This window comes from Triturus cristatus, chromosome 4_2 (assembly GCF_964204655.1).
Source record: "Triturus cristatus chromosome 4_2, aTriCri1.1, whole genome shotgun sequence".
NCBI classification, from domain to species: domain Eukaryota; kingdom Metazoa; phylum Chordata; class Amphibia; order Caudata; family Salamandridae; genus Triturus; species Triturus cristatus.
In genome coordinates this window covers 591,667,488-591,684,764 of record NC_140586.1, presented here as the reverse complement: position 1 = coordinate 591,684,764, position 17,277 = coordinate 591,667,488, and the positions used below count along the sequence as shown (strand labels likewise).

General features: G+C 47.9%; 1 protein-coding gene across 1 annotated transcript in view; it reads left to right on the top strand.

Annotated features, from left to right (window-relative positions):
- The window catches only part of MSH4 (mutS homolog 4), a 1,782,190-nt gene that overhangs the window by 1,059,565 nt on the left and 705,348 nt on the right, over positions 1–17,277 (top strand). The window contains exon 14 of the mRNA XM_085599942.1: positions 5,668–5,771. Coding sequence (XP_085456068.1) covers positions 5,668–5,771 — 104 coding nt within the window. The remainder of the gene's footprint in view (positions 1–5,667; positions 5,772–17,277) is intronic.

Genomic DNA, 17,277 nt, shown 5'->3' with positions numbered 1-17,277 from the left:
CACTTGGTATAGCGTAACACCAATCCCTGTAAGGGTATATAAAAAAGCTATTGCATTTCGATTATATAAAAAAGGTGAATCATATCCCTTTACTTAATTAGAACACTCACTAATGTCCATTGTTGGAAACTTTAAACGTGTGTGAGCACGTGTACACACCTGTTTGTGTATTTCTTTCTATGCCATAAAATATGAGGTCAATTCGACTGTGGTATATTTTCGCTGTGCGCGTACGCGGTCACAAAATTATCCTGATACTCCAGTCCTCATTCATTTTATGATCACTGGTACAAAAAAAACAGATATTCCATCAGTTTGTGTCAGCAAAAGCATATTTCAGTCCATTGACATAATGCTAATAACTAGACTAACTTCACATTGGTGCAGCCTACATGGGCCAAGTCTTTCAATCATTGATAAGATTGTTTATCATGTATCCACGCAGGTGGTATGTGTTCTCAGTCTGCCATGGCTCTTGTAGCAGACAGTGCATCTATGGTAGTAAAGACTTTAAGGACCGACATGGCCCAACTTAGGGGCAGATTTATGAGCCCCTTGCGCCACTTTTGCGTCACTTTTCCCATGTTAAAAGTGACGCAAAAGTGGCGCAAGGGGCTCATAAATCTGCCCCCTAGTATTTAGTTTGCCCAGACTACCCCTACTTTGATCGTATATAGATATTATAGTGGGTGATACTGGGGCTCACTGCATGGACTATTGATGGACGGTCCAGACAACTTTCATTACTGAAACACAATTGTAGTACTGGCTGTCCTATGTCTATACTCAGACAAGGTACTCGGCAGGACGCTATTATCCATTGCTTGACAGTTTGTCAGCTTATACTGACATGCCGCCCTCATGTGTCACTATGACAGTGGCTGAGACTTTTAAAGAGGTGCCACCGACATCTGCGAGGTCCCAACATGTAAAACATGCCTAACTATGTTACTCTTGCATGACATCTACACGCGACCCTATAACAATGGTTAAAACATATCAGAATAGTGCCCAATGTTTAAAAATCCTGGTGCAGACCCACTTTGAATCCATAACTTGAGCTACGCTTACCATAAGTTCTGTGGTCGAGTGCTCTACATCTGGTACGATCACCCCGCCGCAAAACAGCGATTTCCGCTTACGCTCAGCGTTCTTTTTCATGGGGGCGGAACGTGAGCTACGCCGTAAAGACAACACAACGATGACGCAGTGTAGTGGCGGTGGAGTATATTCTGGGGAGTCTGAGCTTAAAACTTGGTGTGATGGCAGGCGCCTTATTTGAATAGATGTTTTAACCTAATGCACCCAATCAAAAATGCATTTCTTTTGTTATCACTGCATTGTTCTGCTTGAAATACAATATATGATCAAAAAGGTTTTAAATCTTATATGTTATGCCTTTTCAATAAAGAGACCTGATATGTCGGTGCCTGACCTTTATAGGTCAATACAAATTGCCGCACTGGTATCTAATATGTGCTTTTTTAGTACAAGCAAGGTGATATGTTTTAATTCTCAGCTAGAGCCATCCAAAGGTTAAATCCTTGAACTCTACCGATGTGGTTCAGTTGATAAGAATATCGAGACAGTGTACCATTGGTGCCATCTTGAAATGGGTGGTTCACTATTGTGTCTACATGCTAACTGGGCGGTGCAATTTACTGTCATGATTATTGACCACAGTAATGTCTATCTAAAGTACTTTATTTATCTATGATATGTTCATCTATATCATAGGAGTATATAAAACAGTTTGTAAAAAAGTGATAGACAGGTTAGCCAATGTAATATTAGTGGTAGGATGATGTTATCCACATACATAAGTTGTCATGACAGTGGCTAGAGGATCACTGCCTTATTACTTTAAGAGCCTATATGAGGAATGATCGTAATTACTACATTATATCATGTACCATGTCAGAGTTATGGCACCAAATCGTAACCACTGAGATTGAAGCCAGAATCCCCTACCTTGTTTCACATCATGCTGTCTCATTTCTGCGTGGTATTCCAGATGATTTCCTCATTTAGCCCTTCCTTAACAGTGTTCAAACTGAAAATCCAAAAAGTTTCCCTTTGTTTGCCAATCAGTTCTGTGGTTACACCTGCCTTTGATCTTACTTTCTCCAAAATATACCATTTTAGATCTGTGTCGGAGTGATTTTTATCATGGCGGTGTTGGACAATGGGAGCGGTCATTTTTCCTGTGTGGCTTGCCGACTTGTGTTCACTATATCTGACACGAAATTCCCTGCTTGTCTCCCCAATGTATCCCAAATTACATGGGCACAAAAGGATATAAACAATGTTCTGGCTTCTGCAGTTAGTCATATCTTTGAGATTACCTCTTTTGCTTTTATATTCCCAGCAATATGACCCATGGTCCATTGCGATTGGTCTGAACTTTTAGATTTGACCCAGTCAAGTGCCACCAGATAGCCCCGGTTAGTGCTATATGCTTTTGACGTGTTTGTCTTGGTTTGTTCAATAAATTAAGCTCCATTTTTCTAACCAGGGTTGGTAGCTTTTTGTGTGGTTTTTTCACTGTTTCACTGTTTGAAGTGCTGCACAAATACTTCACACACTACCTCTTCCCTTAAGCTTGACTGCTCTGTGGCAAGCTCCCAGGGGGTGAGCACAGGCTAATTTAGAGTGTGTTTGTGACTTACCCTTACTAAGATTGTGGTTCCTGCTTGGACAAAGTATATACCTCTGCCAACCAGAACCCTAATTTCTAACACTGCCCATTTGCTGCCCCCGCTATATGTTTAGTTCCTGCAACAACCCTATGATTTTGTAGAATACAACTTCTTCTTGCCACTGGTTCCTGATCACTTAACAGAACTTGTTGGATTCCCTGTAATTTTTGGGTTTTTATAAAAGACCCTCACCATGAATCCATTTTTTCAATTTCCAAAATTAGATTAGCTAGTCACTTGACAATCTTGTCCCTGCAAAACGTATAGTTACCCTTCTACTCATAGATACCCTTCAGTGCAGTGGTATTCCATGGAGCTTTTGTGTATTGAAAGGACTACCACACTCCTCTTGCTGCACTCTTTTTTTCTTTTCCAGGCCTACACACCGAACCATTTTAACCTCTATTTTAGTCCACTACATTTATCATCAGCATAAATGCCGACCAATGTGGTACTTGAAAAAGACAGGTTGAGTATGCAATGTCTTTAGGCCTGTTAGGGGTAGCAAGTGCACCTTGTAATAAAACTTTGGCAATAACCGTGAGTGGCTAAATCTGCAGACTCTTCTGCAGCTGAGATTATATAATTTGGGCCATCAAGCACTAATTTAAAATTAACTGGTAAACCCCCAGTCTGTCTTTCTGGAGGCCTACAAATTTTTGTAGGGAACCCTACAGTGAGTTGTCATGTCTCTGCAAAACTGCAATAGCACTTGCTGAAAACATTTTGCCATGCAGAGTCTTGCGTTTTCCTGTCATTCTCTGTTGCAGATGTTGAGGAGGAAATAGTATAGTGTCTCTGCTGATGACACTGCCACAGAATCCGATTGTGGATTTTACGTCAGAAACAATGGATGTTGCACAGGCAAGGTGAGAAGGAGCAGCTGTGACCATAAGAGTTGGTAAGTAAAGTTGCATACTTAGCTCCACAAAATCTGGGATCAAATGTATCATGGTCCTGTTAGAACTTTGATGGTGCAGTTTCTCAAAGATGTTCGGACTTGAAGAGAAAGCTTTGCTGCACTTACGGAAGTGTAAGACATTTATTGCATCAATAGGAGATACTCAAGAAGGTGGTGACTGTGAGTATTATAGAATACCTTAAAACACTAAGGGCCATATGTAGGTAGCCCAATACCGGTCGGTAACGGCCGATTTTCGGTAAATATACAGTTACCGACCGGTATTTAGGCTTTTGAGATGTAGGGGGCACATTTCAGGATTCGGTAATTTACCGAATCGGTAAAATTACCGAATCGGTAATTTTACCGATTCGGTAAATACCGAATCCTGAAATGATATGTAGGTAACACTCAAATGAGTGATGTCTAGGAAAAAGAATTCGGTATTTAGCGCACCAAATATAGGTTGGTGCTAAATACCGAATACATTGCACAAAGCAATATTTTGCTGAAATAACAGTGCCATGTGGCAGACATACATGCCCTTAGGGCATGTATGTCCGCCACATGTGCACACAAGCAGGAATCAGGGGTGCAACAGGGTTTCAATGTGACACCCTGCCACCCTTGAATGTGCTCCCCCCATTACCGAATCGGTATTTACCGATTCGGTAATGAGGCATACCTTCCCATTGATTCAATCAATGGGAAGGTGTGCCTCATTACCGAATCGGTAAATACCGATTCAGTAATTACCGAATTTCTCCGATTCGGTAACATTTACCGAATTATTACCTACATACACTTTACCGATTCTTAAATACCGAATCGGTAAAATTCGGTATTTAAGAATCGGTAAAGTGTATGCCACCTACATATGGCCCATAATGTCTTAAATTTCTTTAACCATTCCGATTCAAGGTCAACAAGGTATGACAGGCTTCAGAATGGTGCCACGATATTGAACTGTTTTCTCCTCAAGAGTCCTTCAAGGTTGATGTTTTGGGTCTCTTCAATATCAAGAGATGTTTCAACTGTGAGCCACCCTTCGATGGCGAATAGGTCGCCACCTTATCTGTTCCTAATGCCATAATCCTCTATGTTTATTGGGAACAACATAATTAGGCATTTTAAGATCTGCTTCTGTGGGAGTCCACAGAATTATTATGTCCAGCATAGGTAGACTGAGCTCCCTCTTCCTCTTTCTGACCCTTCTGACACTGATCAGAATGTCCTTTCTTCTAGGCTCTGAAGCCTAATTCGTTCTCCTTCACAGCCACCCTAGAAGAGGTCAGGCATTTCTTGTACTTTATAGGATGGTGAGAAACAGGCAGACAGATTAATGTGGATCTCTGATAGCTATCTTTTTTAACCCCGGGAAGATTACATCATGAAAAGTGAAGACGTTTCATGACACAGCAGAAAAACCTTTTCAATCAAAATATGATTTGAAACCAAAGAAAACATAAGAATATCAAAGGTTGTCAATAAACCAACTTTTGGAAAGGACTAGTATCAGTTTTCCAGCTTTTAAACTCTGCAGTCAATCTAACTACGTTGCCCTCTTTTCTTTAATTTTTCCTTTAGCTTGTCATTGTTATAGGGATTAGCACATTTCCCCTGAATTAGTATGTGGCTGAAGAAAAAGAAAAATAGCCAATCTAGCATGTACATAGGCTTTCGAAGTCACCCTTTATTGTCCAGTTTAACTTCTCTACAGAAACGTTTTTACAAATTGATGCACATTTTGAGAACTGATCTCGGATCCTGCTCATCGTCAGCACTATTTAGTGCTAATAATGTTAATGAAGATTGCCCTCAAAGAAAAGTAAGATTAAATATATTTAAACTTTCCTTCCTCATATTAATGCTAGTGGTATATCTACAAACAGAGCAATGTAACTGTGTTTAAAGCCTTTCAACATTGAGTTAAACTATTCAGAATACAGTGCTTGTCAAACATATTTTATGGTGCTGCTCTTTGAGTTTGGGGTTGCATAGATTGACTAGTGCAAAAATATATGTTTTCGTTTTGTAAACTGAATACACGCCTTTTTATTTTTACAGATTACTAAAATGAAAAATGCATACAACTTTACCTCAGCAGACCTAATCAAAATGAACGAAAGGTGCCAGGAATCCCTGAGAGAAATTTATCACATGTCGTACTTGTAAGATATTTTTAATGCTATTGTAATGAGGAGGTTTTAGTGTCAATATGGACGCATTCTGTATTTAACATTACAAACATGATTTCTTCACACGTGCTTTTGAGACACCTTGAGAAATATAACCAACGTACATCAGTTACTGAAAATACAGTAATGAATAACACCTGAAATTTCCTTTTTAGATCGAGCCCTGAGCCAGCGCGCAAGCGCTACTTAGGGGATGATCTGGGGTAGTTCAGTACGGGAGAGAAGCCCTGCCACTCCCCCACCCATATTTTTGATTGGCTTTTGTCTTAATCCATCCTAAATGCTGCCTTCTGATTCATTATGAGGCTTGTTAGTCCCTCCTTAGTACATAACATATCGTAATTTGTAACCTCCCATGGCTGCTGGCCTCTTTACTTGGTTGTTACACGTACGTGCACTATCTTCTTTACTGAGTTTGTCCTACTTGAGGCAGGGTAACGTGCTTTGTTTACATTGAGTTCGCTGTGCGTGCTTTCACTTTTGGAGCTGCCGGGACACTCACAACCGCTTTTTTTTTCAAGTGGGGACTGTTTTTTTTTTTTAACACAGTAAACGTTGACAGTGTTCTGCTGCAGCTCCTGGCTCAGCCATGTGATGGCCTCAGCGATAAGCTGGCTGAGTTCACAGGGTGCAGGTAGTTACGGGCGGGATGGGGATGGAGGAAGTACTTCCTGCAACTAAACACGAACACTGCACCCGGAGTTTACTTTGGGGTCGGTGACCATTGATTGCAGATTGCATTGCTGGACCCTGTCGTGATACAACCTACGGCCTAGCAATAAGGTCACACCACACGTGTTACTGATGTAGTGGCCAGTATAATCCTTGCCACGCCCAGTGCTCCGGGCTATTTATTGCCGTGGTTAGCACGCCGTCCGAGGGGACGTCGGGCGTTTCCACTACACACACGTTCAGGGGGGTTTTGGCATGAACACCACCTGGGGACCTTCACCTTACATGGTCCAGCCCAGGCGGCGACAACTCCTTTACCTAGAGGTGCGAAAACCAAACAACACCGCATGTGGCGGCGTGACATCACAGTAAATACTGAAAAGTCTCACAAACAAACAAACGGAGCAGTCTTACTTGGCCTTGGCGGGAGCACAGCCTGCTCTCACTTCCGCATTTGACAGCGGGCCACAAAGTCTCGATACTTCTGGGATGGCTGCGGGCAGGGGCGTAGATAGTACTTGCTCTGGCTGCGCCTGTCCGGCGGGGTCTGAAGCAGGTCTTCGGAACCATCCGCTCCGGCCGTCTCTGTGCGGCTCTGCGTCCCTGGTGGCGCATTCGCTCCGTGAGCTTGCGGGGTCGGGGCAGTCCCTGTGTTCTCAGTCGTGCGGGGGTCCTCTTCTTCTGCCTGTCTCTGAGGGCGACGCTGGACGGCGGTCTCCTGGCTCCGGAAGATCTTCTTCGGCTTCCAGCGGGACCTTTTTAAAGAATGACACGTTTCTGGTGACCTCTTCTCCGTCTCTGACTGCCGTGACCAGGGTACCGTTGACATTTATGACTGTCCAAGGGTCTAGCTCGAATGGTAGGCGGAATTTCCCGCCTGGGTGGCGATCCTTCACTAGCACCTTGTCGCCAACTTGGATCGGGCTGTCAGCGGCTCTCCTCTTCCGGGACGCTTCCTGATTGGTCTTTGTTCTGTTCTCCATGGAACGGTTAGGCGGGCTTGGCAACGACTCCCACGTGGGGTGGTGCAGGATGGTGTCCTTGATTGCCCAGCCAAAACAGAGGCGGCTAGGAGGAACTCCTGTGGTGCAATGGGGCGTCAGTCTGTATTCGCGCAGGAATTGGTAGAGGGCGAGTTCCAAACCTAGGCCATCCGCTAGTGCGATCTGAATGGTCTTGTTTAGAGTCCTCATCAGCCTCTCGACCTCTCCCTTAGCTTGCGGCCACCTCGGGGTTATGCGTCGGTGCTTGATGCGGTGGGACTGTAGGTACTTGGCCAGCTCAGCCCCGTTGAACGGTGGACCATTGTCCGTGCGCAGTTCACCTAGGTGGCCGTGGGTAGCAATTATTTTCTCCAGCTTGGGGATTACTTCGGTTGCGGCTGTTGAGGGTAGGATTTCCACCTCGGGGTACCGCGAGAAATCATACACTACCACGAGCATGTATCTTCCCCCAGGTAGACTGCCAAAGTCAGCACTGGCTCGCACCCATGGCGAGGTGGGGCCTTCCTAAGTGATCACTGGCGCCGGAGGGATGGGTAGGCTGGTCGCCAAACACACAGGACACCGCTGGATCGTGTTCTCTACTACCTTGTCAAGGCCTGGGAACCAGAGCTTGCTCCTTAGGTGGGTTTTTGACTTGACGATGCCTTGGTGCGCGCCATGCGCCAGGAGGGCGGCCTGCTGGGTGAGACTGCTTGGCAGCCCCTGGCAGGGACCTCTCAGGAGGCATCCCTCCGGAGACACAGGTAGTTCGTTCCTGACCTGGTGAAGTGCTTTCAGTGAGGCTTGGGCCTCAGGCGTGCGAAAAGACGACGGGCTTTGGAGTGGCTTCCAGTTTCCCGACGCGACGGCTTGGATGGCAATCTGCAGACAGTCGTCATCTTTGGTTGCCCGCGCCACTTCCTCCAGTGATATCGGTAGAGGTCTGGACCTTTCCACGATCATCCGGACGTATTCTTCTGTGGCCGCGGCTTCCGTGGCTTCCGAGTCGGTAGCCGGGCGGGCGTGTCTGGACAGGAAGTCGGCTGGATAGCGGGCGCCTGGTCGGTACTCCACGGTGAACTGGAATTCCTGGAGTTGGAGTACCCACTTTTCGATCCGAGGAGGAGGACGTAATGAGGAGCCTTGGAACAGCGGGACGAGGGGTTTGTGATCCGTGATTACCACAAACGGGTGTCCATACAGATAAATGTGGAAGTGCAGGCACCCCCACAGGATGGCGACGGGGGCCCATTCTCCGCACCTTTGCTGTTGGGCTAGCACGGCTCCGAGGCCTGTCGGGCTGGCGTCCACCACGAGTTGTGACTCATTCCGGGGATCAAAGTAGGCCAGGGTCGTGTCGGCTGACAGCGCCGCCTTGGTTTTCTGGAACGCCTCCTGCTGATCCGGACCCCACTCCCAGGTGGCGGAGACTTTTGTGAGGTCGCGGAGAGGGCCAGTGAGGTCGGACAGGTCTTTGATAAACCTCCCACAGTAGGTGACCATCCCGAGAAAACTGCGAACGGCCGTCACCGACGTAGGCGTGGGGCCTTTGTGGATGTCTTTGACCTTTTCCGGATCTGGGCCTACTCCCTGTTCGGAGAATCTGTATCCAAAAAAACTAATGTCCTTCCGTAGGAAATCGCATTTTTCCTTGTGGAGGGTCAGCCCTCACTCCTGAAGCCGGGTAAACACTGCCCGGAGGCGTCGGATGTGTTCGTCCAGGGTCGGGGCGTGGACTAGAATGTCGTCACTGACATTCAAGACGCCATCCAGCCCTTGCAGGACGTTCTGAATAATGTTCTGGAACACCTCCACCACGCTCGATATCCCAAAGTTCAGCCGGGTATATCGCCAGAGGCCGGCGTGCGTGGAGAAGGTGATGATTGGGCGGGATTCCGGGTGTAGGGGAATTTGGTGATACCCTGATCTTAGGTCCATTTTAGAGAACCATTTTGAGCCAGACAATTCTCCAACTATGTCGTCTATGGTCTGCGTCAGGTGGCGCTCGCGCTTGATGGCCAGGTTGGGGATGCGCATGTCAACACAAATCCGCACTGCGTCCGGCTGTTTCGGCTTCTTGGCTACCACGATGGGCGATGTAGGAGAGTAGGGTCTGCTATCCTATGGTCACCCCAAATTTTTGCTTTTTGCTTCACTGGTTTTGGACATATTGAGGCTGTGGGCCTGCCAATCAGACCCCCAGCCTGCTGTTCTCTCTACTAAATTAAAACTATGCACCCTAGGTGCATAACCAATTGGAAGTGGATCACCCTGTCAGCCCCTGTACCAGTGTACACTAGGTCCCCAGGGCATTGGTGTACCCAAGGCCTGCCAAGGGCTGCAGCATGTATTATGCCACCCCAGGCTTGGCCTAACAATTTGACACAACTGGCTGATCACTCAGCTGGGGTAAGTTGGTGTAATCACCTCTTACTTAGGTGTAGTATACCTATACGTAACCTTAAATGGGACACCTGGTAACCTATAAGTCACTCCTATGGCAGGCCTTAACAATCCTGAAGGCAGAGTGCTTGGTTCCATGTGAGATGGTGCTCTGGCATGAGCTGAGCCTGTCTGCAGTGGTCGGAACAGCTTCCTTCTACTGTTTCCAGATATCGTCATACCATATACTCTTAAGTGCATTATGAACCTCGCGGTTAAATGCTATCTTTGGTTTGGCTTTATCAAAACATGTCGAGTAAGGTGTCATACGAATTGGAATACTAACCCCTCGCCAATTCTGGCGACGGGGTTAGCATTCCACCCTTCTAGAGGGACACGACATGTACAGTACCTGAAACCCGGGTAAAATCAGACATAGCCTCAGCTCCACAAAATGGATGCTGCCACCACAGACACAAGTCTGCCCTCCTGCTGCTGGGAGTCCTTCCAGCTTGGGAGGTGTGGACAAAGGGTTTCCTGCCAGGGGAGGTGCGTGCACCACCCCAGACAGGATTTTGTGTATTGGTCAGGTAGGGCTTGAAAGAAACCAGACATGCCTGTGGCTCACAAGGAGCCTCGGTGCATATGCCAGTTCAAACCGGTCCTGGGGCACACCAGTCCCGGGCCTGGGGCGAGCTGGACAAAGGATTGGGGGTGTAACCACCCCCCTTCCTGGTCCCACCCATAGGGAGGGACCTAGCAGGTAGTCCGGCCCCTAGAATCCGCTTAAAGGTAGGAGCTGTGTCCTAAGACTTCAGACATCCTGGAATCAACTTAAAACTAAGAAGAAGACGGGAACTTCGACGCTCTGCTGCACAGAGGACTGAAGCCAATCTCCCCTGTGGTCAGGGAGTGACCACCTTGCTAACGCAAGCACCATCCAGCGAATCAACGTCTGCTTTGCCGCCGCCTCCCGCCGGAGCCCGAGCCCAGAGACTGACAAGACCTGGACCTCCAGACCTCTCACCGCCCGATCCACAGTCCCTGCAAAGAGGAGACCCGTGGAGGCACCGAGACACGTGGAGCCAGCCATCTTGAAACGACTACGACAAGCTGACCAGTGCAACAACCGAGGCTCCCTCCAAGTTGTGCTTTGGGTCCTGAGAAGCCCAACCCTCGAGCAGCATCTGCACCAAAGGTGAGCCCTCCAGCATCTCCACGATCTGCGTGGGGCCCTTCTGCATTTTGCCACTCGACGCGCCTAACCGGTTGCTGGCCCGCTGGCTAGTGGCCATCTTGGCGACGAAATCTACGACAAACACCGCTGGTCTGGTTGCTCCAGACTGGCCCTTGCTCCCCTCCAAAGGAGCAGTTCCTCTGACCTTGCTGGTCAGAACCATCAGCTTAAACTCCTTGCCTACAACAATTGCTTTTGCCAAGGCTTGTTTGCCTCGATCCAGTCGCCGACACCGCCGACAGCGAGAGCCTGCGTGGGACAGCTCGTGACTCGACTCCTGGACGTCGTCGACCTTCAGGGACCACGTGGCTGCAGAGTCAAGCTACACCTTCCTTCCTGTTTGCACCCGACATCGCCTGGTACCCACCTGGTGCCACGCTGGTCACTGGCTAGTGACTGTGAACACTGTCCCCTCTGCTTACAGGTCTTCCACATCTCCGATCCACTCTTGGATCCACTGCATCTCTTCCCGACCGACCGCCTGCAGCACTTTTGTCTACAGGCCCCACGGAACCGATAGAAGAAACCCGACGCACTTCGAGGCCTATGCACCCGCTTCCTGTGGGTGAGGTAAAGCTGGCACTCCTGTGCCCAAGTGTAGTATTACATCTCTAGTGCCTGTGTTCCAAATCTTAAGTTCCTAGGTCATCCGGAAGATTCCTTTTGCAGTAACTTTGTACTTTTTACGCACCCATTGAAACCTATGGGAGCACGCGTGTGACTATTTGCTCTGCACACGCCACCCGTGGACCTCCTGGTCACTAACTGACGTTAGCTCCTTGTAGGCCCAGCGATTCTAGAGGCCCTAGGCCTTTTCCCTTTTCTGTTCGTGGTACTTATACCACTATTTTAGTATATGGTTCGAGTGGCCACCAGGGCCTATCCATATAAAGTGCAACTTCTGTGTATTCTGTGATAATCTTGTTTGACGATTTGTGCTCCTGTGCTCATAAAGAGACTAGGGGTTACTTTGAGAAATAAATACATATATATTTTGAATATATATCTGTGTGGTGTCCTTTCATTGGTATAAAAGGGGGTTACTATTGGTAAAACAGCTTGCTTAACACGCTTCACGAGTTTAGCCTCAAAGACTGCTTAGCCTACGCTACCACTAGGGCAGCTAGTCCAAAAAGGTTGACTTACAACCACACCATAAGGGTTGCTTGGCATGGTACAAGGTGGTCACTAGAACTAGTGAACAGCATATACCAGGCCAACTTCTCACATTGGTGAGCAGCGGTTGGATTTGAGCTTGCTGTGTTTTACCATTGTAATCTCTTGGTTACCAATTGAAAGATCACATAGGTACCTGTAGGTACATATAAAACAAGATTAGATATACTTAAGTTCTACTGAACTTAGTTGTTGTAGAGCAAAGGGAGTAGCACACCCTGACTACAACTACTAGATAGGTTTAGTAGGTAAACCCAAGTGTAGGTAGATTGCAACACATCCACCCACACTTAAGAGCAATGGCTGGGGCAGAGGGGTCCACTGTACCCATCTCTGTTGAGAGTGACCCCCCGAGGGCACCATCCATCTATGCTACCCTTAATCAAAATGAGCTCAGGCAGCTGGCAACTCTTAGAGGCCTTAAACAGCCCAAGAACCCTACCTCTGCTTTGCTCAGAGAGCTCTTGCAAGAAGATGAAAATCAAAAAGAGCTCAGGAAAGCTTCCCAGTTAGCCCCCTTAGGGACAGGAACAGGAGGCCCCCCTTCTGAAGATGCCACTGAGGTACCCCTTCCCAATAGTCACCCCTTAGATGGGATGCCTACCACAGAGGATGAGAGTGAGAAGGATACTGACAGTAGTGAGGATGAAGGGAGAACTAGCCCAGTGCCAAGTGTTATACTTGGCCCAGCTAAACTAAGGCTATTGGGGACTGACAGTGGGTTCACCCCACTGGATCTCCCCAGTGGACTTAACACAGGGCTTGGAAGGCAAAGGAATCGCTCAGGTGACTCCAATGCTTCCCATGGCTCTAGAGGCTCTCAAGGTCACTCCAGGAGAAGGATGACCACCCCTCAGAGGAGGGAACATGAGGCCAAGATGCAAGAAGCTCAGCTGAGGATCAGGAAGCAGGAGCTAGAAGTAGCCCTGATGGAAGAGAAACTTAGCAAGGCTAGACAGCATAAAGAGAGTGGGTCTATGCCCACTGGTGGCAGCATTGTCCCTAAGGACAAAGATAGGGTTTTCGATAATAGAAACCTGTCTAAGGTTGTGCCCCCCTACAAAAGTGGGGATGACATCCACAAGTGGATAACTGCTCTTGAGAGAGCCTGCAAAGTACAGCAGGTTCCTGAAGACCAGTGGGCAGCAATCCTCTGGCTCTCCTTTGAGGGAAGAGGCAGAGACAGACTCCTCACTGTTAGAGAAGAGGATGTCAGAAACTACAGAGTCCTGAAGAGTGTTCTAGTTGATGGGTTAGGCTTAACCACTGAGCAGTACAGGTTAATGTTCAGAGACACCCAAAAGACACAGACTCAGGACTGGTCTGAATACATTGAATGTGCCACTAAGGCTTTGGAGGGTTGGTTGCTGGGAAGTAAGGTATCTGATTTTACAGGATTGTATAATTTGATGATGAGAGAACAGATTTTAAATAACTGTCAAAACCAGCAACTGCATCAACACTTGGTTGACTCTGATCTGACCTCTCCCCAAGAATTGGGAAAGAAGGCAGACAAATGGGTCAGAACCAGGGTTAAGCAAAAGAACCAGAACCAGGGCCAAGGGGGTGATCAGAAGAAAACAGACCAAAAGGGTGGAGATCAGAAATCTAAAGACCAGAAGTCTTCAACAGGGCCCCAAACTACTGCTAAGGAGGGTGGGTCCCAACAACAGTCCAAAAAGAAGAAAGAAGGTCAAAAGAAACCCTGGTGCAATCATTGCAAAAATACAACTCACTGGACTAGTGATTGCAAAAAGGGTGGAGCCCCCAACACTGTTGCCCCTAAGGCACCTGCTCCCAGTACTACTGTTAGCAGTGTTGGTCCCCAGACAAAGGGTGTAGTGGGAATCACTATGGGAACTGAAGGAGATTCTGACTTAGACAGAACCCTGACACAGGCAGTCTTGATCTGTGATGGGGACATTGATTTGTCCCTGACTGTGAGCCCCAGTAACCTGGGCAAGTACAGACAGACTCCTTTAATTAATGACAAAGTGGCTCAAGCCTACAGGGACACATGTGCCAGTGTCACTATGGTGACACCAGGCTTTGTGGACCCTGGACAGTACATACCAGGTGAGAACTACCTGGTGACCAATGCCAGCAATGCCACTACTTCACATAGTGTGGCAGTTGTTAATTTCTCATGGGGAGGGGTAACTGGCCTCAAAAGGGTTGTGGTTAGTGCAGACCTCCCAGTAGAATGTTTGTTGGGCAATGACCTAGAGAGTTCTCTATGGTCAGAAGTGGAGTACAGGACTCATGCAGAGATGTTAGGTATATCATCACATGTCCTTGCTGTGACCAGGTCACAGGCCAAAAAGTGCCTCACTGAACCACAGGTCTTGGATCCTGGAACAATGGACCAAGCACCTACCAAGAAGAAGAACAGGAGGGTCAAGGCTGTGCCTTCCCCCCTGCCTCAGAGTGATGATCAGCCTTCCCAGGAAGCTGATCTAGAGGACCCTGAAGGAACTGTCCCTGAAGAGCTTGAACCTGACCAGGTTGAGTTTCTGGGGACAGGGGGACCTTCAAGGGCTGACTTGAGGCAGGCTCAGTTATCCTGTCCCTCTCTTGAACCCCTCAGACAGCTGGCTGCTGCTGAGGCTGCTGGGAATGCTCAAGGTACCCATAAAGTGTATTGGGATGAAGGGCTCCTTTATTCAGAGGCTAGAGACCCCAAGCCTGGTGCAACCAGGAGGTTGGTTATACCTCTGCAATTTAGGGGCTTCCTTCTTACCTTGGCCCATGATATTCCTTTAGCAGGACACCTAGGCCAGAACAAGACCTGGGACAGACTTGTCCCTCACTTTCACTGGCCTCATATGAATGAAGATACAAAGGAGTTTTGTCGCTCCTGTGTTACCTGCCAAGCCAGTGGCAAATCAGGTGGCACAACAAAGGCCCCCCTGATACCACTACCTGTGGTGGGGGTTCCCTTTGAAAGAGTGGGAATAGACATAGTGGGTCCCATGGATCCTCCCACTGCATCTGGGCACAGATTTATACTGGTGGTAGTGGATCATGCCACCAGGTATCCAGAGGCAATTCCCCTTAGGACCACTACAGCACCTGTTGTGGCCAGGGCCCTGCTGGGAGTATTCTCCAGAGTGGGGTTTCCTAAGGAGGTAGTATCTGACAGAGGTACCAACTTTATGTCAGGATACTTAACAGCTATGTGGAAGGAATGTGGTGTCAACTACAAGTTCACCACCCCTTATCACCCACAATGCAATGGGCTTGTTGAGAGATTCAACAAGACCCTAAAGGGTATGATCAAAGGATTACCTGAAAAGCTCAGGCGAAGATGGGACATCCTTCTACCCTGCCTTCTGTTTGCTTACAGAGAGGTCCCACAAAAAGGAGTTGGCTACAGCCCCTTTGAATTGTTGTTTGGGCACCCTGTGAGAGGCCCACTGTGTTTGGTGAAGGAAGGCTGGGAGTTACCTCTCAAAAAGCCTAAGCTAGACATAGTGGACTATGTACTTGGTCTCCGCTCCAGGATGGCTGAGTATATGGAGAAGGCATCCAAAAACCTTGAGGCAAGCCAGGCCTTACAGAAAGCTTGGCATGACCAAAAGGCTGTCTTGGTTGAGTTTCAGCCAGGACAGAAGGTATGGGTGTTGGAGCCAGTGGCCCCAGCAGCACTCCAAGACAAATGGTCTGGACCCCTTACAATCCTGGAAAAGAAGGGAGAGGTCACCTACTTGGTCGACCTAGGAACTCCCCGGAGTCCCCACAGGGTACTCCATGTTAACAGGCTTAAAGCATATGTTGACAGGGCAGACATGGGCTTGCTCATGGCTACAGATGAGGGACAGGAGGAAGAGAGTGACCCTCTCCCAGACCTGTTGTCTCAGAACCCTGAAGATGGCTCAGTTGAAGGAGTGACCCTTGGAGGCAACCTCACTGCCCATCAGCAGACTGAATGTAGACAGGTTCTACAATCATTTTCACATATGTTTTCCTTGATACCTAGTCAAACTGACTGGTGTACCCATGTGGTGGACACTGGTGACAGTCTGCCTGTAAAGAACAAACTTTACAGACAACCTGACCACGTCAGGGACTGTATAAAGGCTGAGGTACATAAAATGCTGGAATTAGGTGTCATTGAACCCTCAGAGAGCCCCTGGGCTAGCCCAGTGGTTCTGGTCCCCAAACCTCACACCAAAGATGGCAAGAGAGAGATGAGGTTCTGTGTGGATTACAGAGGACTCAATGCTGTCACCAGGACAGATGCACACCCTATTCCAAGGGCAGATGAGCTCATAGACAAACTAGCTTCTGCCAAGTTTTTGAGCACATTTGACTTAACAGCTGGCTATTGGCAAATCAGATTAGCTGAGGAGTCTAAGGCCAAAACAGCATTCTCAACCCCAGGTGGGCACTACCAGTTTGTGGTGATGCCCTTTGGTCTGAAGAATGCACCTGCCACCTTCCAAAGGCTGGTGAACCAAGTCCTTACTGGGTTGGATGACTTTTGCGCAGCATATCTTGATGACATTGCTGTCTTTAGCTCCACCTGGGAGGATCACCTGATCCACCTGAAGAAGGCTCTTGAGGCTCTGCAGAGGGCAGGCCTCACTATCAAGGCTACTAAGTGCCAGATAGGGCAGAGTAAGGTTGTGTATTTGGGCCACCTTGTAGGTGGAGGCCAAGTTCAACCACTGGAGAGTAAGATACAATCCATCAAGGACTGGTCCCCTCCAACCACCCAGACTCAAGTTCGAGCTTTCTTGGGCTTGACTGGGTACTACAGGAAGTTTGTTAAGAACTATGGGTCCATTGTGACTCCTCTTAATGATCTGACATCCAAGAAGATGCCCAAAAAGGTTCAGTGGACAGTAAGCTGTCAAAAGGCATTTGATGACCTGAAGGAGGCCATGTGCTCTGCACCTATCCTGAAAAGTCCTGACTACTCCAAAGAGTTTATTGTCCAAACAGATGCTTCTGAGTTGGGTGTGGGAGCTGTGCTGTCACAACTTAATGTAGATGGTCAAGACCAACCCATTGCTTTTATTAGCAG